Source organism: Papaver somniferum, chromosome 4 (genome assembly GCF_003573695.1).
Source record: "Papaver somniferum cultivar HN1 chromosome 4, ASM357369v1, whole genome shotgun sequence".
NCBI classification, from domain to species: Eukaryota; Viridiplantae; Streptophyta; class Magnoliopsida; order Ranunculales; family Papaveraceae; genus Papaver; species Papaver somniferum.
Window position 1 is genome coordinate 31709039 of NC_039361.1, and position 24917 is coordinate 31733955.

General features: G+C 36.6%; 3 protein-coding genes across 3 annotated transcripts; 1 reads left to right on the top strand and 2 right to left on the bottom strand.

The window, feature by feature from the left end:
- Positions 1-768: 768 nt before the first annotated feature.
- On the bottom strand, positions 769-1729 carry LOC113273699 (heavy metal-associated isoprenylated plant protein 4-like). The gene is made up of 3 exons (XM_026523336.1): positions 1568-1729; positions 1247-1480; positions 769-1118 (listed from the first exon to the last, which is right to left on the bottom strand). The coding sequence occupies exons 1-3, from the start codon at positions 1683-1685 to the stop codon at positions 793-795; spliced, it is 678 nt and encodes a 225-aa protein (XP_026379121.1). The 5' UTR covers positions 1686-1729; the 3' UTR covers positions 769-792.
- Positions 1730-4770: 3041 nt separating this feature from the next.
- On the top strand, positions 4771-8147 carry LOC113275076 (probable aminotransferase ACS12). The gene is made up of 4 exons (XM_026524514.1): positions 4771-5469; positions 5584-5715; positions 6879-7039; positions 7266-8147. The coding sequence occupies exons 1-4, from the start codon at positions 4972-4974 to the stop codon at positions 8119-8121; spliced, it is 1647 nt and encodes a 548-aa protein (XP_026380299.1). The 5' UTR covers positions 4771-4971; the 3' UTR covers positions 8122-8147.
- Positions 8148-8846: 699 nt separating this feature from the next.
- Positions 8847-20727, bottom strand: LOC113272286. The gene is made up of 22 exons (XM_026522144.1): positions 19801-20727; positions 19343-19690; positions 18758-18982; positions 13479-13610; positions 13268-13390; positions 13086-13163; positions 12865-12985; positions 12388-12516; positions 12218-12309; positions 11952-12120; positions 11796-11872; positions 11571-11669; positions 11344-11466; positions 11002-11076; positions 10747-10914; positions 10501-10554; positions 10281-10418; positions 10080-10151; positions 9828-9974; positions 9653-9729; positions 9290-9348; positions 8847-9166 (listed from the first exon to the last, which is right to left on the bottom strand). Exons 1-22 carry the CDS (start codon positions 20725-20727, stop codon positions 9069-9071), a joined length of 3531 nt encoding a protein of 1176 aa, XP_026377929.1. The 3' UTR covers positions 8847-9068.
- Positions 20728-24917: the final 4190 nt, after the last annotated feature.

Genomic DNA, 24917 nt, shown 5'->3' on the forward strand with positions numbered 1-24917 from the left:
AAAGGGCATTTTGGGTAGAAATATTGCTTTAGGGGGAAAGTTGCTAATATTAGCAGTCTAGGGGGAAGACCCATCACTAATTGGTTTAAGGGGGTAAACTCAAAAACCCCTTCAAGTATTCTACTTCCTTCACCCGATCAAAAACACACTGTTTTAAAATTTCCTTCACCCGACCAAAAACACACTGTTTTAAGATTTTTATGATGCTATTAGAGAAGAAGAAGAAAACAATAATATTTGATGTGTTTTCAAGAGAAACAAGCACCGCTACATAAGGGATTTCATATCTTTTGGAGATGTTCGTTCATCACCAAACGACACCTTCAAGAGTCATCAATGGTGGCTATTGGAAGAGATGCGTCTATTTACATTTCAACTGAATTTAAACTAGGTTTTCAAATTAAAAACGGAAAAAAAATCTACAAGATACTGTCTCGCACTAGCGACAAACGTAATGCATACGTTATGAAAATATCGAACAAGCCAACCATTAAGATACACTTTTGCTGTCTCCAAGCAAGGCAAGCCATCTTTAATTCTTTATGTCTAAACAACGTCCAACCATCTTCTCTCCATTCACTAGGGATCGCATTCGAATCCGTCTCTCGATCGAGTTTTGGCCATCGTAAATTTCTTGGATATCCATGAAGCGGGGCATCTTCTATTCAACGAGACAATACTCAGCCATTAGGGGCCGAAATGAATAAGTTTTGCTTCTCTTTGCGATAATCCAAGCACATAATTGAACAATTTAAGATCCAAGTTAATTTATTACTCGAGCTTAATTCAAATTTACATTACATAACAAGCATTTGGATTTTCATCACTAAACCATTGAGGTGCATAATTTACATAGTGGATTACATAAGGAACACTAGAACTCGCCACTTCTTTATTTACTTTTATTTCTATCTTCTTTGCTTCCACTTCTTCGGAAACTTTTTTTGTTTCAATGATCTTCACTTCTTTTTCCTTCTTCTCTTCCACCACCTTAAGGGTTACGATCTCTGCATGCTTGCGAACTTTCTTTTGTATATATTCCACCAATTTATGCGACTCCATTGTTCCTTCAACAGTTAGAGTTTGCGCTTGCAAGTCCGATCGTACGCCGTAAACATCTACATTTGTCACATCATGAAAGAGAGAAAAAATTATACGTTTCCAAAATAAAAGTCATGGTCAAGCTCAAATTTTCTCTTGCTTTCTCAAATGATTCGTGCATGAGTTGTCGAGTGTGGATTTTTACCTTTAAGTTTTAATAACCTCGCCTTTAGATCATTTTCACATTTAGAACAATGCAAATGAACCTTCAGTGTTGTGGTTGTTGAGATTTTTTTCTCCCCTACTTTGGGTTGAAGAACTACCATTTCAACCTTCTTCTTGCTTATTCTAATAACCTCCTCATGAACTAGTTTTGGATTGATTTGACCCTTCACCTTGATTTCACTGCTTTGAATATCGACATCAACTATCTGAACTCCTGCATGCTCATGTAGTATAATTAAGCATCATGTTTTAGTACTCTATTTTTGCTGCATCATGAATGTAAATTGGTAAGAAATGTCACCTTGGGTTCTTTGGAGACGCTTCTGGATTTCCCTTGCACATTGTACGCAATGAAGATTGACCTTGTACACAACAGTGACCACTCCAACTCCTTCTGCAACCCCATTAGGCTGAACCATTTTAACCTTGGTAACACTTGATAGATCGACGGAAGGGGACTAGAAAAAATCTACGAAAATGGAATATCTAGCTAAATTTAGCACTATTTCTTCTGTTTTTGGACATAGTTTACTTGTGTATTTGTAAGTTGGTGAGGTTAGATGAAAGTAGTTCAAGTTTGATACATTAGCTTGGAATATTGAACACTACCATAGATCTATGTATGTAAGGTAGTTTTCTTTTAACCAAAACTTGGACCATTTCTTTGTTCACTTGATCAAAAAAGATCAGAAAAAGTCCAACTTCTCCTGATATTAGTGCCAACCAGCACTCGAATATAATATGATGTTTTCTTGCAGAAGGAAACAAGTGTTTCTTCATTTGCCTTAAAAGTTTTGCTCAATTAGGCCCATGTAATATATATGTTTATCATACTGCACTTGTTTCATCCTTAAGTTTATGCATGTTGCACTATTTTATATTCCATCAACGGTCTAGGACTCTCTAGCTACTTTACCTAATTCTGGTGTAGTGCGAGTTCAGAAGGCAGTTTTTAGGCTGTATTTTTTTTAGAATGGGAATACGAATTGTAGCTAAATATTAGTAAGTTTTCCGCAAGGCCCATTTTAAAAAAATAGGCAACAGACACCGCCCAGTAAGACTGTGTGCGAAGAGTTGGAAAGCCTAAACTCATACTAGGATGTTGCAACCCGACTACTTTTAGAACGTTGATCATTCTTTTGTTCCCTAGTTAGCTCGCATTCAAATCTTCACTCTCGTCTTCAGCAATTTTCCTCTCTAACTTGAGCATTTCTTTCCTCCTCTTTGATTGAATTGGCCCATGAACAACACTTGGGAACAAAAGCCATACGTTACCTCATGAGAACATTAATCTCACATTTATTTCCCTAGTTAACTCGCATTCTGATAAATTTTCCGTCCAAGAGTGATTATGATGTCCATGTACTTACGAGCATACATACGTAGAGTATCACGACTCAAGTTCAATGCAATAATGTCGTTATAAAGTCGTAAAACGCAATGGCACGAGATCAGAAAGAGATGGAAAGGAACTTAGTTTGTATTACACTGTTGATTAAAATTACAAGAAGACAAGTAAAGTTTTTCGCCTTACTCTTGCATGTTGTTGTTAGTTTTACATTGTTTTCATATCAATACAACTTGGTGTCCTAAGGACAAAAGCAAGCAAGCAAAAACAAAACCCAAAAAATTTCAGTACCACAAGCATCAACATCCTCTCCACTCTGTAACTCTATCTATCCAACTACATCATAGGGTGGGGTGTACATTGTCGAAGTTTTAGATTGGGGTTGAACCTGGACTTCGCTTCATAACCTTAAAAATATTAAAAACCTTCACCTCTAGTGTTAGATTTTTCAATAACCTTTAGCTGTGGTTTGAAGGATGTGAGGCTGTGTGTGGTTTAGGGTTCCATGACTGGATTGCTAATGTGGGTCTCCTAACTAACATGATATTACAAGATTTCTGAAATGAAGTTTGTGGTGAACAGAAAGTAGGACAAAAACAGGATTTGGCATGGGGTGCTAGGAAAAGTGAGAGACAGTGAGTTTAGTGAGAGAGTGGAACCAAAATTCAAGAACAAGAATGACAGCCAAAACAAAGGCCTGGGAGTGGGGAAATTAAGCTTTGAGGCGGAGGACTCGATCACTACAAAGGAACAAAAAGTATGATGACATCAAGGATATCTCAAAGCTTACCAGGAGGAGGGAATACAAACTCATTTTGAGTGTGAGAATTCACGAAATTAGCCCTTGTGGTTGATAATTATAGGATTACCAAAACTCCGTTACCAAATTCCATATGATTATAGGATTTTTCATTACTGTTTAATCAGATAAAACCTTTGTCCACCTAAAATAAATGGGACTAGGATCCAAAGTGTAATTTAAAATGGTTCTTTTTTATCTCAGTTAGGATAAGTAAGAAGTTGCAAATGACGTGGCCAAGCACAAAATTAATACTCCCTCCATTTCTAATAAAGAGATACTTGTTGCAGCTACGTCCATTGACACAACTAACGTTCAAGACTGGATTATGCAAAATCCAATCTATACCTTTTTGGACCCTTTTCCCCAAGTAATGCACGTTAGTTTGTTCATGTACTTTTGGTTGATGACTTGTTGAGATGAGCTTGATGTCTTATCTCAATCTGGTCCGGCTATTTCTGGCATTTGGAAATGCCATATAAGCTAAAATGTGGATATAAAAACCCATTTTGATTAATTAAACGTATACTCATGCAGAAACCATTGTGATGGTCTAAAGTCTAACCAGGGTACCATTTTTGGGTCCAAAAAGATTCAAAAAAGAATTGCAAGAGAAGGCGGGAAGTACGTATCAATAATTGTGATTGTACTGTCCAAGTAGGGTAACTCACATCAACACCGTCCAATTCACATCCCGTGATATACGTACGGTCATCAATGAAGTAAAAGTAGGTATTTTTTCCCGGTATAGTCTACTCTCCTCCCATCTGAAGTTTAGGAACCGGCCCATCCCATTTGAATTGACACAGTATTTTCCTCACATGTATGCACATTAATAGCCCTCTTTTAGACCACTAATCAAGGGAGTCGCAACCACTATCATGGCAGCATATTAGGAAAATGAAAGAACTGTCTTGAATGAATGTCACACTCCTTCAACACACACCTGCCGGAAATGTATGCTGTAATGCATTTATCCACTGCGAGTAAAATCTAAAATTTGACCCGATAATTTTATCGAATTCTGTCAGATATATGCCCAGCGAACCAGGTGTAAAATACTTGGAAGCAAATTGTTTATGACTCATCCTTGGATTTTACATTCATAGATCGTTTAGTCGGTGTTTGCATTATATTACAGCGTGGATTTGTCCTAAGGTGATGCTTGCAACAATTTCACTATGTTGTTGCTCTTGGTTTCATCAGTGACAACTGTTTGTCTTAATGTACGGCATACACTTTTATAATTCAAAAAAAAAAGTACAAGGCCATTTGGGGAAATTAATATTTTAATCGATGGTAATTTAGTCAAAGTACGTGAGAAATCTCCCAACAACAACAACAAGAAGAAGAAGATCCATCTTCTTCTCAAAACAAAACAAAACAAACAACACTTCTCCACTCCTCTCTTCCAACAAAATCACTCTCCCTCTCCTTCTCTCATCCTCCTCCTCTGTCTCTCCGCTACTCGCGAACTCCGCCGGCTTTAGCCGGACGGATAACCCAAAGCTATCATCAGATTCCGGCCACACCCCATGAACAAATCCCACCAATAATTATGACCCAAACCCATTCCAAGCTTTCAAAAGAAGAACAAAACGTTGGTGGTGGTGGTGGTGGAGGAAGAGTAACGACAGATATGAGAATCATAGTACCATTACAAGGTGTTGTACAAGGTAGAGGAGGTTTAGTCTTAGGTTCAATTATCCCTTGTGCTCTTTTCTACTTCTTGCAGCTTTATCTCAAAAGAAACCGTTCTTCATCATCATCTCAACCTGATGATAATAATAATTCTTCACCGCCTAATCCGTTATCACCGTCACCGTCCTCGGGACAACTATCTGAAGTTGGTGGTGAATTGAATCGTTCATTATCTCGTACACATTTGATGTCTCCTAGAAGTGGTGGTTCTGTTCATATATCTTCTAGGGCTAATTCAATTGTGAAATCTGATGATTCTGTTTATTATATTGGACTGAGTAAATCTAAAGAAGATCCTTATGATGCGGTTTTTAATCCTAATGGGTTTATTCAACTTGGATTAGCTGAAAATAAGGTTAGTTTTGCTTAATTCTATGTTAATTTCGTGTTTAATTGAAATTGATATTTGTATCGATGGAATTGTGTTCAGTGAGGATTTTTGAATAATGGGTTTGTTTTGTTTCTGTAGTTGTCATTGGATTTGGTTAGAGATTGGCTTACTGAAAATGCCAAGGAGTTGGTAATGGGTGGAAATGAGGAACTGAGTATAAGTGGGATTGCTACATATCAGCCTTTTGATGGATTGACAGAATTGAAAGTGGTAATGTCAGATTTCTTTTTTATGTTTTTTTCTTTCTTGATTTGGTTATGGTTGATGATAATTTGAATTTACTCAGTGAATAAAGGTGAAAAAAATGTGATAGTAGACCCGATAAAAGTAATAATCATGACGGGTTAATAGATGAACTTTACTGATGGTGATTGTGTTAGTTAGCTGAAATAGTACTTGGAAAATAAACCTCGCCGAATTAATGAATATTGGTGGTCCCTTACTGGTGAATGATTGCTCATTCTATGAATGATGGTTTGGTCGTTCTTAGTCTAGCTTCTGGTGGGTTTGATTTGTGCTCGAGTTGCATACTCGAATTTAGACGAGCATTTCTTTTCTGTATATGAATGTACTTCATAGAGTTTGTTGTTGTTGTTTTTATATTGGAAGAAAGTCTTCTCCTACAGGATTGCAGTTTCTTTCGTGAAGGTTGATTCATTATGTAGGAATTTTCATAACTTTTGACTTTGAGGAGGTAATCGTGTGAATAGGATGCATAACTTGCCTCAAAGCAATCATATTTCTGTGGCTCATTAACACTTACAATTAACCTCTGAGAAAAAAAACTAACTGAAGGGTAATTTTGAACTGTACAACCCGAGGCTTCTGTTCACTTACAAACTGCTGAAGACTTGCCCCAGTCAGCCTTGATTTATTTTATTTTCTTTTACCATACCGTCTGATCTTAAGATGTACATTGTATGGTCCCAGAGATTGTTCCCTTTTCATGACACGTGTTTCCTGTTCACGCTGCAAATTGGATCTTCGTACTTGATCTTATGAATGTATCATGTGATTTATGATGAAAATTTTTAGTTTGTTCAGTTTCATCTTTCAAGCATAATTGCGTTCCTTGGGTAAACAAGGAATGTGATTTCTAGTTTGTTTTTCGTGGCAGTAATTGTTATGACTCATGGCCTAACTAGAATACCCAATAGCCTTCTGCTGTGTTTGGACAAAGTCACATGAATACACTTTTCTTTAGGTACTGTTTGCCTAATCATTTAACACCTGAGTTTGTGTCTATCCTTGTGGCAAAAGGATATTTGGTTTTTATCTGGATGCTGTGGCATACATTATTTCTTGCTCAAGAAAGTACATAGTCTTCTCATCTGCTGTTATTAACATCTGCACCAATCATACCAATGCTGCAGGCTGTGGCAGGATTTATGTCTGAAGTCATGGATGGTTCAGTTTCATTTAGTCCGTCCCAGATGGTATTAACTGCTGGTGCAACCCCTGCAGTTGAGATTCTTAGTTTCTGCCTGGCTGATACTGGAAATGCATTCCTTGTGCCTTCGCCGTACTACCCGGGGTAAATTTCATATCTTCTTTTTCAGTTTCTTGACCTCGGATTTACTTAGAAAGAGTAGCATACTGTATACCACTTTCCATAGCATGGCAAATGTAACTTAATTTAGGCTTAAATTGGAACACAATGCTTCACTTTATATTTAGCTTTGAACTTCTGTACGGAAAAAAAATCTTTAATGTGTACTAAATTTCTGCCATGTAACTGAAGCATGAAGATATTTTCACAGGTTTGATAGGGATATAAAATACCGAACTGGAGTGGAGCTAATTCCTGTTCCATGTCGTAGCACCGACAACTTCGGTTTAAGTATTAGCGCTCTAGATCGGGCATACAACCAGGCAAAGAAACGGGGGCTAAAGGTTCGTGGAGTTCTCTTTGCAAATCCAGCAAATCCAGTTGGCAATCTATTGAGTAGGGAAATGCTGTTCGACTTAGTAGATTTTGGTAGGGAGAAGAACATCCACATTATCTGTGATGAGATATTTGCTGGGTCGACCCATGGAGATGAAGAGTTTGTGAGCATGGTTGAGGTTCTTGATTCAGTAGATTTTGTTAAGAGCAGGGTTCATATTGTATACGGGCTATCTAAAGATCTATCTCTTCCTGGATTCAGAGTTGGGGTTATCTATTCTTACAATCAGAACGTTCTTGCTGCTGCAAAGAAATTGGCAAGATTCTCTTCAATCTCAGTTCCTACTCAGCGCCTTCTGATTCCAATGCTCTCAGATACCAAGTTCATTCGGCAGTTTATTGGAACCAATAAAGAAAGACTTAGGAAAATGTACACAGAGTTCGTCGGGGGGTTGAAGGAATTAGGAATTGAGTGCGCAAAGAGCAGTGGTGGTTTTTACTGTTGGGCTGATATGAGTGGACTAATCCGCTCTTACAACGAGAAAGGAGAGCTCGAGCTGTGGGAAAAATTGTTGAATGTAGGTAAGATTAATTTAACTCCAGGTTCTTCCTGTCATTGCATAGAACCTGGATGGTTTAGGTGTTGTTTTACTACTTTGACGGAAAAGGATATTCCTGTAGTTATGGAACGAATTCGGGGAGTTTCCGAAACTTGTAAATCCCGCAGTTAAATTGCAATTGGTTTATATTCACTTCATGCACAGGTTATATAGTAGGGGGAAGCAAATCTTAATTCAAGAATTACAGGGTTGCAGGAGTTCTTGAAATGGAAGCTTTCGAAGCTAACCGGCCAATATTTTATTTATTTTTGAAAGTTGGACGTCGTATTAAAAACTAAAACAAGAGAAAATACAGAGACATTACATGAGGTAATCTACCATGTTGGTTGTCCTTATCTTAGGGACATGACCTGAGATATGTGAATACCCCAACAGAACTGGATCCTCTATAAATTCATTTCGATTAATTAAACGATAAATTCATTTCGATTAATTAAACGATAAGAGGGCAATAAGAAATTTGGCACCATGGTTGCTTGTAAATTCCTTCGTTCCTTGCCTTCTTTGCTAGTGCAACGTGTTTGGGGTAAATTGGATCAGGAGCAGTCGGCTTTGGAATAATAAATGCACGGCATAATAAGATATTGGTCCAGCATGTATTTCTCATCTTCAGCCCTCAAATGCACATCTCAAATTAACACTCTTGGAGAAGCGTGGGACAGTGATTTATTTATTTTTATGTCGGGGATTCAAGTTCGTTGACTTGTGAAATGATTGGACGATAAGCTTAATATACATGTCCAGTAATAACTGGACTAGTATAGTGAAGTCGACCAAGCTTGTTGTTTCACAAGTTTAGGCACGTTGAGAACAATAAGGTTTCGACAAGACACATGGGAGAAAAAATTCTGCGTAATTAAGTTGACGACAGTTTTCAAATAAACAGTTAAAAGCTTACTAGACTTGCAGTCAAATGCGTTGTTACAGCAACTCCAATTAAAACAGTTACTTCAATCCTAAACCCATTCCTCTGATACCCTGGCTTCCATTCTCCAATTAAAACTAAACAAAAGTAGAAAGAAAAACAAAATTCTTTCTGCCATCACCACAACATTCCCTTATCGCAACCTCTCCCTTTCCCCTGAATGAGCATCCCTCAGTGAGTCCAGCTTTACCACAGTTGGTTGGCACAAGACAGTTTGACAATTACTGTAATCTGTAATTAATTAATAGATCAGAGGAAACCACTCATTCATCCATCGAGAAACTAACGGTGACCATCTGGAATGACAATTGTCAAAATTAACAGGTAATGAAGATACATTGCAAAGAATATTACCCGGGGTTAAATGTGTATGGCTGCCAATGCCTAAGCAGTAATTCGTGCAACAAACTACCCTAAAATGACAAACAATATGAGGATCAGACAAGGCAGTAAATATAAGAATACCGCTCTAAGATTTAGGATTAATCTTAACAATAGACATTATTGAGATTTTATTTTGAGGTTGTTAATCGATACTTGAGAGAAATGGATTACTATACCAATTTGGTATAATAAGATATTCGGTATAATAAGAGAAATGGATTACTATACCACATGAGAGAGGTATCCAACAACTCTAACACAGAGAAATGGAAAATGTAAGGTACAAGTTTTTAAAATTCATAAAGATCTAATTGGGGTTAAGCAGGCACACACCTCAGATCAGGAACCATTCCATCTTCAGGTGGCAAGTAATCTGGAGGGATCTGTGAAGCAGAGAGTAACCGCTCGGCCTACAAATATGGTCTCAAGTTCAATAAAAGCAATAAAAGAGTTGAGGGAGACAAAGAGGGACTACCCAAACTAAAGAATCAGTTTAAAGTATACAGACCTCAGCCATCAAAGTTTCAACACACTGCTGCAGTCCTTCATAAGCAGCAACTTCTGCACGCGAGACAGCTGCTGCCATTTCTTCAAGGGAAGCAAAATGTGCACCATCCACAGGAAGTAAGAGTTGAGAAATAGAGTTCTTAAAATACTGCCAATACGACAAACCATTAACAATCCATAATACACTTTCTCTTCTCATCAGGAAAACTAAATAACGAAAAAGTATCAGAATGAATTAATTTAAAAAGCTCACCTGCTTGACAATACCCACACTGCTAGCACAACGCTTTACGACATCCATGAAAGATTTGAAACTGCTTTCAGCCTACAGAACACACCGCAAATTTTTTTCTTGATTGTTGCTATTAATAGAAAAAACAAGAAATATCCATAATTCTAATAAAATGAGCTCTAGAAGATACTTGATGCAACAAAGGGATTGGTAGAGAATTACAGCAGATGCAGATGCAGCTATAGCAGCCTCCTCCTTTCTACTGACACTAGTACCAACCACAATTATTTCCCTCGCCGCTACAGCCTCATTAAGAATGACCCTTGCCCGTTCAATCCCCTCAGTAATATATTGACCAACCTGGAAAGAGAACAAACTTCAACACTGTAAATTCAGTGCCAAATTACTATTCAATCCAACAATAAAACTAGCCACTACTCACATGGGCCAGCAAGCAAGTGAACACTGCTTTGACATTGGATGCAAGTGTAGCAGGCTGCATGCATAATGAAACAAGAGTGAGATCCAAATAAAAATGAGGGTGCAGCGCCATGCCTACAACTATAAAACTACATTGGGATCTCATATCATTCAGCAATCGCAAGTTAATAATGCAATTCCATTGCCTGAGAAGTAAGCCACGATACAGATTGCAGCAATAGACCTAAAATCAGATAAAAAAACTCACTTCAGATGAAAATAAAGAGCATCTAGCTATCGCCTCTTCATTCCAGCGCACAAACTCGGTCACTACCAATAATGATATCTGGTGTTCGGAAAATGGATCTAAGACTCCTCTGGAGCCTCCAATTGTACCGCTTGATTCAGTGTGGTTTTCAGCGCACAGTTCTTCCATCTTTACATAGCAAATGCTTATTACGGGTTACATAACTAACAAAAGAAAATTTAGGTAGCTAGAATAGGAGTTACAAGAATGTAATACCTTTGCCTGAAAGAGCTGTCTAAGGGATGCCTGCTCATGTAAAGGATAGTTGTCAAAATAGACTTTCAATAAAACCTGGACCATCAAAACCACTCATCTTCACCATATTGCACTTCAAATACATTACTTAACATAATTTCTTAGGTCATTTGATGGCTGAAACAGTTACGACATAACCACACTTAGCAGCAAAGAGGTAATCTCTTTGTCACATTTTGTATGTCGCCATCTAATAAGAAAATAAAGCAGAAGGAGAATATGCAAACTCATGTTTCAAAATATAAACTATGAAGTGAATATGGCCTTCATGGCCTTCATGTTTCAGAACATACAGAAAAATGCCATTGTTAAAATCGCATTACCCTCTAAACCCAAGTCACCACACCCCACAGCTTGCAGGTTCCTTGCAAGTTCCCCTGTCTTCTCAGTTGTCTTCTTATATGCGACCTCTAGAATTCGAAGGTACTGCAGCCTCATCCAAAACAACGTCAAAAATTAGGATCTATATGGTTAACCTTCAACTGACAATTAATTAACCATAGATTCAATAAAATTCGTTTTCAACTCACTGACAAAACCCCGCCTTGAGCAACTGGAGGCAAGTTCACAAGAGAAGGCTTCACTAGAAGCTTATTTAGAAGTGATATTATTCGGAACTCCAATACCAACTACATAAATTAACAGATCATGTTACAACACTAAAAGATAATCAATGACCCAGCGAGGTCATGCAATGTAAATCCGATATATATATATATATATATATATATAGAGAGAGAGAGAGAGAGAAAGACCTGCACAAGGATTTTCATGACAATATCAGGAGAAGGGAACCCGAGCATTATCGTGGTAGCTTCTTTCAACACAGACTCTGCAACAGAGAAGGACCAAACATCAGTTACACTGATCATTGACGCATCTACAAAAACAAAAAAAAAGAATCTGCAAACCTGATATTTCTTTGTAAAGCAGGGCAAGTCCACGTGAAACATTGCTAGGACTAACTTGTAAAATCAGATCCCCTGCACCCAATATGGCATCCACATTCATTACCTCAGCATCCATGAGCATTGGTCGAGTTAGAATATACTGTTGAATTGCACTCACACCTCTGTGAAACTGCATGTACAATATGAATAGCTCAAGAACAGCTAGAAAGAAATTCTCATTCAACTAAACAAGTTCCCTTCATGGTGGCCCTTTTGAACTATCTCACCGTGGTTAAAATTTGAACATAAGCAGACATTGAAAGGGTATCTTTTCTCTCACATGCTGCCCCAAACCTTGACAATAACCTGGTCTCGAACTCTAAAATAAAAAGGCAGAAATATATAAATTCTACGAAAACAACTCCAACAAGGAACAGTGAAGACACCAAAAACCCACCATTTGTGTAGTCTTGAATATCCACAGAAAAACCTTCTAAACCACTGCTTGCAATTGCGTTTCCAATACCAGAAGGCACGTGCCTACCATGTCTTCCTATATCTTCCTCAGCAACTGATTCCCCAGCAACTACAAAGGAACCAAATCTTATCTTACATATAAGAAAAAATATAATCTCACAATGAAGAAAAGCCTAAATGAAGTTCTGAATGCTATACTACCTATCTAGGTTTATAGTTATACTACACATTATTAGCTAGTCTTCTAGCTTGTGTGTTTTGTGTTTCGAATGTACTCCAGTATTTGTACATCATTCCTCCTCTCATTCTGTATTTTTGTTGTTGGCATTTTATTTTGTTATTGGCATTTTATCTTGTACATAGTTATATGGACCTTGCAGGAAGTGGGAAAATTTCAGTGTTTTTGGGACTGTCAGCTAAAAATATAGAGGTAAATTAATTGTTTCAGAAATATCACCAGATGAATTCAACTCTGATACGTGGACTCCATGACCATCAAGTAGTATGGGAGATGCCAAAACAGCTCTTTGGGCACCAAGAGCATCTTGAAAAATAACAATAGCAGAGGTAATGGTATCCTACAAAATAGGAAGAAAGAATCTGATTTAATACCAACATACATACATTTAGAGGTGAAACCAAGGGCTAAATAAAAGCAACAAAACAGGAGATGCAAACCTCAATCCCAACTTCGACTGATTTGATTCGACCATACTGTTGGAGTACCTCCTCAATTTTAAAGAAGTCACGGTAGCAGGTATATCAACAAGAGTTACAGACACTCCTCCATTTGAAATTGCCATTTGTTGTGCTTTCAAGAAGTTGAATCCATAACACTGAAACTCTTTAATTATATCAACCTGATCTCTAAATAAGAAGCAAACCACTCCATAGAAATCCTGGAGGTTCATTTCCCCTTCAATTTGAATGGACAAAATCTCCTTGAAGGTCTTAAAGTATGGGCTTTCAGATCCAAACCGCCTCTAAATAAACAAATACAAAAACAAGACCTATTAGATTTTTACATTCCATGACTTTAGTATACAAAGACAATTTTAGAGAATTACTTACTTGAACAAATTGTATATAATAATCTACATTCTTGAAATCAGGTGGAATACACTTCTCCAAAGAATCTACATCCTTGGTTAAGCTTTCAAAGGAGAGAAGGAGATCTTCATGATCTCTAACGATATGACACATCTGCAAAATAATCAAGAGAACACGTCGAGAATAATTATATACAAGCTACTAGCATATCACAAATTCAAGCACCAGCAGAATCATCATAACCGATTAGTCCTTCAAGCACCAAATTTCAAACATAACAGCTGGAATAGATTCAACATATGCTCAAATAGAAATCCTAGCCCTAACAATTTGAGAATCTCAAGAACAACCAATCCTAGCTATCAAAAAAAACCATGAACAACTATCACCTATCGCTATGAAATCAGGCCAAAGAATCAAATCTGTGCATCATGAAGAAACATAATTTCAAACTACAATAATAGAATCAAACCTTCTTGTAACGTAAAAGCGTCTCATCACTGCCACAATTTCTGTATGCTGCTCTTCGGTAAGAGTCAAGAGAGCACTTGCTAGTTCATGAACTATGAGAGCTACATGTGCATGAACATCAAAGTCTGACATCATGAAACAACCTATCAAAGGAAGAAATTATAAAAGATCAGAATAAATATATCTTAATATTGTTAACGACTAACCTAAAATGGAAGAAATGAGTTCAGGAATTAGGGTTTCTTGCACAAATAAAAGGAACGCCCTAGAACCTAGTGTTACACCGAGAGTAATTCAGAGCGAAAACAAAATTCAACTTACCTGAGTAGTTACGAAGATGGACAATTAATGTTTGTGGTATAAGAAGAAAAGGAGGTCTGAGAGAGAGAGGCTTTTGTGGTTACTTTGATCCTCTTTTTTCTGTTTCACAGAGAAATCAGAATAATTAGAATTCAAGATTATAATGTCGAAAACAAAATTTAACCAGAAGAAATTAGAGGAGTACGAAATACCAATTAATTCACTTACATTGAGTTACGACGATGCAATTAGTGTGTGTGGTAGAGAAGAAGAAAAGGAGGTTTGGGAGAGAAGCTTGGTTTATTTCGATCCCCTTTTTTCTTTGCTATTTCAAAGAGTAATCAGAATTCAAAATTACAATGCCGAAAACATAATTTAACAGAAGAAATCGAAGGAGTACGAAATAGAAATGAATCTACCTACCTAGTTACGATGACGAAATTAGGATTTAGTGCTTGAAGAAAAAGAAAACCAGGAGGTTTGAGAGAGGCTTCTTTCGTTTCTATCGTTTCTGATTCTCCGTACTCAATACGCCAACAACAAGTATCAAACAATACATCAATTATTAGTGATACGCCTTAAGGAGGAAAATAACACTTTTCAAAAGAGGTCCTGTCCGGTGATTTGCTTACCCAAGCTAAGCTTAGCCGAGCTGAGTCTTAAACTGGCTTCCTTTCTTTCTAGTGATTCCGTGCCGCCGGTGTCATTGATTGTATTTCCTCCGCCTCCCCTAATCAATTGTAGATGAAAGGGAAGGAGGAGGAAATACAAGTTATATGTAGATGTTTTAGTTTACAAGAATATAATCCGAAAGTAAGCTAATTTTTAAAATATGAGGTATACGATATTTTCATGAACACGGGATTGTGTCCGTTTATTCCCTCACGATTTTAAACTCATTCAGAACTCCATTATATGAGCTCTTTTTTGATAAGTTACAGGAAGATTTTTCCGATACGGCAGTGCTATTCAACTCCCTATTTTTCACCTCCCTATTCTCCTCCCTATAATCTAAACCCCACATTATAGGAATGATGAACCCCACCTGAATCTCAATGCGAATCTCGATATATATATGTGAGGCTTAGATTATGGGAAGATGAATAGAGAGGTGGAGAATACTATCAACATCTTGTTTGTTTGGGTGTGATCCGCCATCTAATCTGATTTGGCATCTAACTCGGACCTCATCAGGTGTCAAACAGTTTGGAGTCATGCATAATTTTGTACCCGACTCATTGGACAAATGTGTGACTCTTAAAGAATAACTTTATTTCAGAAAAATACATTATAGTGAGATAGATTCAAATGTACTGAGTGAGATCAATAAGTAAGATCTTGACGAGTTTGTTGAGTCATTTAAGCTAAAAACAAAATTATAGAATGAAAAGAGAAATAAGACCGAGAATGACTCATAACCAAAATAATCAAAAAAAAAAAGAAAAAAAAGAAAAAGAATCAAACAAGAGAGTAAAAGTAAATCAATAATGATACGACAACGTAATGAAGTGTAAAATACATATGCAGTGGATTATACATATGAAAGTTGGAGTTAAGTCCAGACATCTCTCTTTATGGACTTTCGGGAAAAACATCCCGGTTTTTCTAGCACTTCTGCTTTCTAAGTCCAGACATTGGTTCCTCCTGAAATTTGTGGATATTTCCAGAATTGGACATGAGAACCGGTCGCGCATCCTCTGTGCCGGGATTTCTCTAATGCCCCTGTTCCACCCACTAGTAGTGTGATGAGTGGATATCATCTTAACTGGCATTTACAGGGGTCAGTCAATTGAGGGTTATTGGGAATTCAAATCTATTGTTAGTTGATAGGGAGTCTTTGTTAATTTCCGAGAGTTTCTGTTATTGGATAGTGGCTTTCTGAAAGTCTTTACAGGGGTGTACTCAAACAAGATTTTTATGGACTTTTGTAGATTTTTAATTCGAGTGACTCCCGGAAATTCTATGAAAATCTAGAGATTTTTAGTGATTCTCTGAGAGTATTTTAGAGAGTCTTTGTGACTTGTAGAGACAAAACATGAGATTTGTAGGGACAAAAATATGAGACTTGTAGAAAGTTTACGTGATTTACAGAGACAAAAATTTGTATAATAACCCCTGATTAATTCCAAACATTATCGATTTTTTTTTATTATTCACGTTAGAGTAATAATAAAAGTACCATGACTACCTTATGAAATATGAGTCCATTGTCGAAATAAATCTCACTGCTTTCCTATGCCTAATTTTTCATTCTCTTTATTCCATTCGTCCCACATTTTATTTTCTATGTTATCTCGCTACTAATTTCCTATGCGGAGTTGTTACTCCATAAGTGGCTCATAAGTGTATTATTGCACAAGGAGAGAAAAAAATAGTTCACTCCAAAACCCAAAAAATCTCCAAATTTCCAAGTTTCCCAAAATATCACCTCTTGAGGAGAGATTTCTACCATGCCTATTTTTAAGAAAAAGTCTCTCCAAATCTCTGAAAACAACAAATCAATGACTTTCAACTCTCCTTCGAATAACAGGAGTACTGGAGTGACTCTTTTGAAATCTTAATCCAATAACAAGGAGTTTAAGAGAATTTAAATGACTTGAAAAAATTATCTAACCAATAACAAGAGACATTAAGAGACTCTCCAGAAGTCTCTATGGACTAACAGTAGATTTGCGAACTCCCCGGAAGTCATCTTGACTAACCCCATGTTAGAATTCTATGTTACTGGATAGTGACTTTCTAAAAGTCTTTAGAATGCTCTATTATTGGATTTGGATTTCCAAATCAAAGCTTCTCCAATGGTGAATGTGGATGTTTCACACGCATCACTTTTTCTAATAGCTTCTCTAATGGCATGTGTGTGGAGATAAATGTCAAAATCCACCTAGGATACACATCCATTTTCTCTAAAATCATTCTCCAACCATGATGTCTTAAACCAATGTACAGATGACTTTGGGTTGACAATGTTAATGGGAATGTCAAGTTTTAGACATTCTCCTTGACATTGACTACCATCCTAGTCAGCTTTTAATTAATTGAATTGACTATAATATATTAACTAACCATTTTTAGCTTTAGCAAAATTTTAATTATGGAAAATGAAAATTATACTAATTGAATGAAGAGGTTACATGCAATACTGCTGGACATGGATTCTTTTTCTCTCCCTAATTTTAAGGTAAAACAGATCGGGGATGTCTTATTTGTGTTGGATTAGTAAATGGCTCTCTAATGACAGTTTAAAATCTAAAGCTGGGGATGTTTTTACGATTGCTTGGAGTATCTGGAAAGAGAGATGTCTCAGCACTTTTCAAGGGAAAAGCCTTAATCACTATGTTACTACTAGACTGGCTCTTAAGTTAGTTAATCATACAAATACCTACTTGAGTAATTCTGCACCTGAGAATAACCTTAGGACTATTACTGAAGAAGAGAATCTGAATAGTGTCATTAGCCAATTGCCTGAAAACTGCTATATTATCTTTATTGATGCAGCTTATGACAAGAACTCCAAGGGTGCACACGGTATGGTTCGGCTCGGTTCTTGACGGTACCGAGTACCTGTACCTCCCTAGCCTCGGTTCCAAAATTTTGGACCGGTACCTGTACCTTGTACCTCGGTTACGGTACCATTCGGTACCAGGTACGGTACCAGGTACGGTTCCGATACCCGTCGATACTTTTCCAGACAGAAATATGTTTTTTTCTCTGACAATCTAAGTACCTGTTTTTCAATATATTAAGTATTAATAATATCTCAATTCTCATTCAAAGCAACAACTAATAAGTAGCAAACCAAACAAACAATGTCTTGAAAATCGGAAAAAAGAAGTAGCAGTAGGCAGTAGCCACAGACACACACACTAAGTGACTTAGTCTAAGTCTTGAAAATGAGAAAATCTGAAGAAAAAAAAAAACTAGCAGTGCAACTAGTGCTGCAGTAGTCTTGAATCTTGATCTTCTAATCCATGTCAGCAGCACTTGTGGTGTCATCAGTGTTGATAGGACCAAGTAAGGCTGCAAAAACAAATAATAGCAGTTAGTAACTATTAGACTATATCTATTACTGCCAAACACAAGTAATAATGTAATATGTTACCTTCTTCAACTTCAACATCATCATCTGGTATGTAATCAGATACAAGATCAAGTTGTATTGGCTTCCTTAGCCAGCTTTGTGTGCAAAGCAATGCCTCAACTGTCCTTGTAGATAAAGAGCTTCTACAAGGACTTAAGACTCGCTTTCTTGTGCTAAAATCAGACTCAGAGGCAACAGAAGACACAGGAATGACTAATATGTCCTTAGACATATGTCCAAATATCTTATACTTTGTACTGTTGGTCTTCCACCAACCCAATAAGTCAAACTCCTCATCATCATCTTCTCCTTCACCTTCTTCATACTCGTCAATGAAATATTTATCCAACTCTGTTTTTCCCTCATCATCATTTGGGCTTTTCTTGAACCTCTTACTCCTTGACATCAACTCTTTCATACGACTTGGCCCTGCCACTGGTTTACTTACCACTGCTTTGGTTTGTCCCTGGATAGAACTACTTGACTCCTCCTCATGAACTGAATAGGCATCCTTATATTCTTCAAATAGAATCTTAAAATCCAACTTAACAAGCTTCATAACAGATTCAACCTTAGAAGAATTCTTCCCATACAAGAGCTCAAGAGCAAATTGTAGTCCTTTTTCTTTCTCTCTAGGATCCAACAATATGGCAAAAAAGGTTGTAGGGTTCATCTTTGCATAATCACCCCAATATTTGTTATACTTCTTAAACATTTTTCAATCCATAGTAGCAATAAAAGGATCTTCATCTACATTATCTCTAAACTCAACTAGTTGCTCATATATGATAACTAATTGCCATAAGAAAGTGTTTGTTGTTACCTTAGTTGAGGCTGAAAATGCAACAGTGGCATCAAAGAATACTTTCAAACATTTGACAAGGCCTCTGGCAAAGATCCAGTCCTCTTCACATGGAGCAGGTTTCCTCACTACTACCTTCTTCTTCTTTTGTGCCTTCTTCTTCTTCCCTGTCACCTCAACTTCTTCTTGTTCTTCTTCACTAAATTCTTCTTCTTCTTCACCAACATTAACATCAATATCAAAATCATTAGCATCAGGTAGATCTTTCTCACTCTGTTTTGGGTAATAAAACAACTGCCGATATTCCTTGTCATACCTTTCTAACCTAATAAATGCTTTTTCAAACACTTCTGCAGCCTGTAGCATCAAGAATGTGTTGTTCCACCTAGTCTTAACATCTAATATCAATGTTACCTTAGACTCTATTCCAACTAATTTTGCACAACGCTTAAGCTTAGCCAACCTAGATGGAGAACCCTTTATATACTTGACAACTGACCTGATTCTTGTAATTGATTTGTTGTAGACCCTCACAACATCTTTTACCACAAGTGCAAGTACATAAGCTGCACACCTTACCTGAAAAGGTGAATTCAACCAAGTATTAGATATTTTAACAAAACTAATAAGCATAATCCTAAGTAGAAAATAAAAAAAAAAATAAGTCATATTCATATACATATACTTACATGCAAGTACCTAGCTCTCTCTTCTGCCCTTGTCTTTGAAACAATACTAGTCTTCAAATAATCCATTGCTACCTTGTTGGCACTCACATTATCCAAAGTGACAGTAAACACATCTTTAAGCTCCCAATCTGACAAACACTTCTCTAACATCTCACCAATGTCAATTCCTTTGTGACCACTAACCTCAAAAAACATAATAATTCTCTTTTGATACTTCCACTGCTGATCAATAAAGTGAACTGTTACACAGATGTAGTTGAAATTGTTTGGTGAAGTCCATATGTCTGTTGTCAAACTAACCCTCTGCTTGGTTGACTTGAAGTAATTTTTCAACTTTTCTTTCTCTAATACATACATGTCTAATAAACATCTATAAATAGTCATTCTACCTGTCACAACAAATCTAGGCTCTAAGACATGCATCATTCTCCTAAAACCTTCACCCTCAACTGCTCTAAATGACATCTCATCAATTATAATAAATTCAACAACTGCCCTTTTACATTTATCTTGACTGAAAATAGTAGAGACTAACTGACCTTTATCCTCACCCAGTTCTGCAGGATTTAATGTCAGAGTTTGTTGTCCTTTAGGCTTTGGCTTGTTAGGATTCTGCTTGCATCTGTTGAAGTGCTTCCACATTCCACTTGTACCATTCCTTCCAGTATGAGCCTTTATCACCTTCTTGCAGTAATTGCATGCAGCATCTTGAACATTCAACCTCTTGAAATGATTCCAAATGTTAGAAGTTATCTTACCACCCATTTGAGTAGAAGTAGCTTCTACATCTACTGCTGCTGTCTCTGGCTGTGCTGCTTCATTTGTTGGTTGGATTGAGGATCCAACAACTGTATCTGTGGCAGTGGTAGGTGTATCAGTTGTAGGTGTAGGAGTAGATGTTCCATGAGCTTGACTTGATGCATCCATGCCAGCTTATCACTGAGAAAGCAAATTTAAGTGCTGAAAAATTAAATAAGAACTGAAATGAAATTGTGACCAAGAAACTTGCAAAGTAATGCAACTACTCTCTCTTACCTATGTAAAACAAGGTCAAGAAATTGCACCAAGCTCCCACAATGGATAGAACCCACAATCCAGCAATCACCTAATAGAAAGCAACAACCTTAATCAACAAGTTGATAAATACCATAGCCAAAGCAATTTCCAAACATGTACATACGAGTCATGACAAATGAAACACAAGTATTATCAAACACTTAGTGCATTCAAAAAATTTATAACAGAAGAAACTGCATATATATATATATATATATGTATCATTTTCAAGTATATACTTATAGGAAAGTAGATCCGCAACCACAAATGCAAAACTTCTAACAAAATCAAGTGAAAAGTGGCACAAAAAAGATGAGAGGAAATCTAATTTGTTAGGTGAAGAAAGAAAGCCCAGATTTTCAATGGGAGCAGTTGGTTAATTGCTTGTAATAAATAAATGAATGTCGTCCTGTTCAGTTTGCTACAAATTTACACTAGAATGAATGAAATCTTGAATTACCGTTTGCTAATTATAGTTTTTAGTTGCATCCAATAGATTTCAAGAAAATGAAAGCTGTAGGCATCAAAAGAGAGACTAGGGCATAACTGCAAACCACGTCATAACTGCATAAGCATAACTGCAAACCCAAATCTTTCTATTGAACCTAACAGAAACAATCAAGTTTCCCAAAATCAAATCTAAGCAATAAACAAAGAATAACACATACCCCTCAACTGGATCAGTTCTTCAGGCTTCTCCTCTGAAACTCTACACTCAGTATTCTGGAAAAAAAATTAAAAAAAAATCAAAAACAAAAATCCGTCAATCTCAATCACAGGCATACAAAAATTAAAAACAAATTGAACAAAAAAGATGAAACAAATCAGGTGATTAAGAAAGAAAGAAATAAGGAATTTTCAGTAAAGACTTACCCCATGAATCCGTGATTAAGATTCTGAAATTGTTTAATTAACCCCAAACAGTTGAAATAGAAGGAATTCTTCACACCGGAATTAGAAAACAGGCAAAAACGAAGATTTGAGGGGTTTGAGGAAGAAGTTCTTCTCCTTCTCAGAGAGAGGAGACGAGAAAAAAAAGAAAAATAAAGGGAACTGAAACCTAACCCTATTATGTTAGTTTATATACCCCCTCTAATCTAACGGCTATTAATGTTCTATTATCCCCTAAATCTAATGGCTCTTACTATTCGGTACTTTCGGTCCGGTACGACACGGTACTTGTATTGGACCGTGTACCTGTACCCCCAGACCTCGGTTCCTATTTTTTGGACCGGTACCTGTACCTTGTACCTCGGTTCGGTCCAAAACCAGGTACGGTTCCACCGGTTCCGGTTCGGTCCGTCGGTCCGGCTCGGTTCCTGTGCACCCTTAAAGAACTCTAACTTATATGGTATTGGTTTGATTATGAATGATATTACATGTGTATTCCTTGGATGCAAACTCAAAGCCGGGAATGTGAGGAATACTGAGGAGGTGGAAATTCTGGCTTTACTGGAAGCGGTGAAGTGGGCAGAAGAGAAAGATTTAGAAAAAGTTTGTTTTGTCAATGATGCTAAAACAGTCATTGACTCCTTCTATTTCAATAATAACCAATTATTTTGGTATAATAACTCAGTCTTAGATGACTGTAAAACAATTATTCCCAGTTTTAGCTTTGTTAAGTTTCAATTCTTGCGTAGAAATCATATTGTACTTGTTGATCTTGCAGCAAAGTTTAGTAGAAGGTCTAGAACCTCTGGAGAATGGATGGGCTTTATCCCTGAATTTCTCAATTCTAATATGTAATCCACTCTCTATCAATATATCTTTTTTTCTAGCAAAAAAAATAATTGTGTTGCTACATAGGAAGCACACATAATGACCATTGGAGAAGCTCTAAGACATCCTTTAGGTATGAAATCCTAAATATTAGGAAAAAATAAATTTTATCTTCAACCCCTTATATTGTTTCATCTTTCTTTACTTATTTGTAGGCATATACTTGGCTAAAATTATTTCCATTATTTGTAAAGAGGAGCTCCACTATATAAACATACTCTTATGGATGTATTGACAAACGAAGGTGGATCGTGTGGGGCAAAAAAATACATGTTATAAACCATGATACATGCGTGTATACTATGCACCAAGACTCGTGTCTACTAGAATTTATTTTTTGCAAGTCTTTCTTTAAGAAATTAATTCCAAAAATATTTTCTTAAAAGTTTAATTCATGGGAAAATACTTTTTTACGTGTTTTACTTATTTTTGAAGAAACCCAAAATCTAACTTGTTTTGCAAGTATCTCTTCCTATAAATACAACTTGAAAATTTGTCTTCAAAACACACAAGAAGCGACTACGTTTTAGTTTTTTGTTTATTATCTTCTTTCTTTTTCGCGGCGTGTTTACTTCCAATCCCTATTGTTAAGTTCAAGAGTGGGTAGCTTGCGTTGTGCTAACACAAGTTATATCAGGCAGTATTATCCTGGTCACATCTTCGCACGTTGGGGTTTAGCATTGCTCTTCTCGAGTATACCCGCGAACTAATGTGTTAAGGACAACTTGTTGAACCTGTGACTCTGCCCTCGTCAAGTTGTTTCGGTAGAGTTGTTTGATTCATTTCTTTACATATTATTTTTGATACATCTAACGTGCTTTTCATTGTTGCAAGATTCCAACAATCTTAACACATTATTATTCCTTGTAACAATGGGAAAGAAGGACGTAGAAAGATCATAAAAGTTTAACGGAAAGGATTTCAAGAGATTCCAATCCAAGATGTTGTTTTATCTGATCCATCATGAACTGGACTATGTATTGGTTCCAGTTGATGAATTGATGAATGCTTAAAGTTTGAATGAGGATGAGCTCTCGTATAACAAGAGGTCTAATTTTCTGGCTAAAAATCATATCATGAATGGTTAAGATGTGATGTACGATTTTTATAATGCTAAAGAAAATTTCACTGCTTATGATTTGTGGAGTGCCTTAGAAACGAAGTACCAAACGGTGACTGCAGGGAGCAAGAAATTTCTTGTGGCGAAGTTTATGGACTTCAAGATGACGAAAGTTAAGCCGGTTGTTGATCAGTTCCTTGAACTTCAACAAATATTTAATGAGATTCTGGTTGAAGGTATGGTTATTGATGAGAGTTTCCAAGTATATGTGGTAATTGATAAGTTACCATCTTCTTGGTCGGAGTACAAGAGACAGCTAAGACATGAAACTGGCGAGATCAACATGGTTGAATTGGGAAAGAAGATTCAAGTGGAAGAATTGTTGTGCTCCAAGGATAAGAACGTGTCTTTTTCAAGGGACATGAGTAACAAAGCTCATGTGACTGAACACAGATCTTCCAAAGCTGGAAAAGGTGAGAGTAACAATCGTAACTGTTAGAGCATAGCTCGGTTGAATCCAACAAGCGTTGGTATGTCAAGTTTGGTTGTCATATTTTAGTGAACCAAACTCATTTTAAGAGTCGCTTTATTATGTACTATAGTCAACTTCGTATAGGTTAGCTTGAAAGTATTAGGATGTGAGACATTACAAGTATTGCGAAGACTTGAAGAAGTGAAGAAGCAAGGAGCTACAACTACAACATCATACTTCCACTTGAGGTTAGTGATATTTTACTTGAACTGTTCCATTCTCTAACGTATCTTTCAAGTCGTGCATATTGAAAACATAATTGTGAAGCATGAATGATTACACTCTAGTTAGACATAGTATTAAGGAATACAATACGAGGTTTATTGCTTAACCATTAAACTTTGTATATAAGACATTGGCATAATCGTTTGAATGCTATTGTGATTATGTATGGGTATAAGGTGAAGATTTCATCCTAGGAAACAACGTTTTACATTTGTTTAAAGGAAGTAAATTCATGAACTTGTTTTGTGAATCGAAAGGGGAATCGCCAGGCATTATTGGTATTGTTATTCATTGCATATCTTTTGAACTACCAATATGTGTGATTAGTATAACCTCTCATGACTTGTTTATGTTCTTGGTAAAACTATTCACAAAGGCCTGACTTTTGTATTGGTATGACTTTTATTAGTGAAACCGATCTTAAGTAATCATCTGAGATGGTATGATCGATTTAGTGTTATTGGT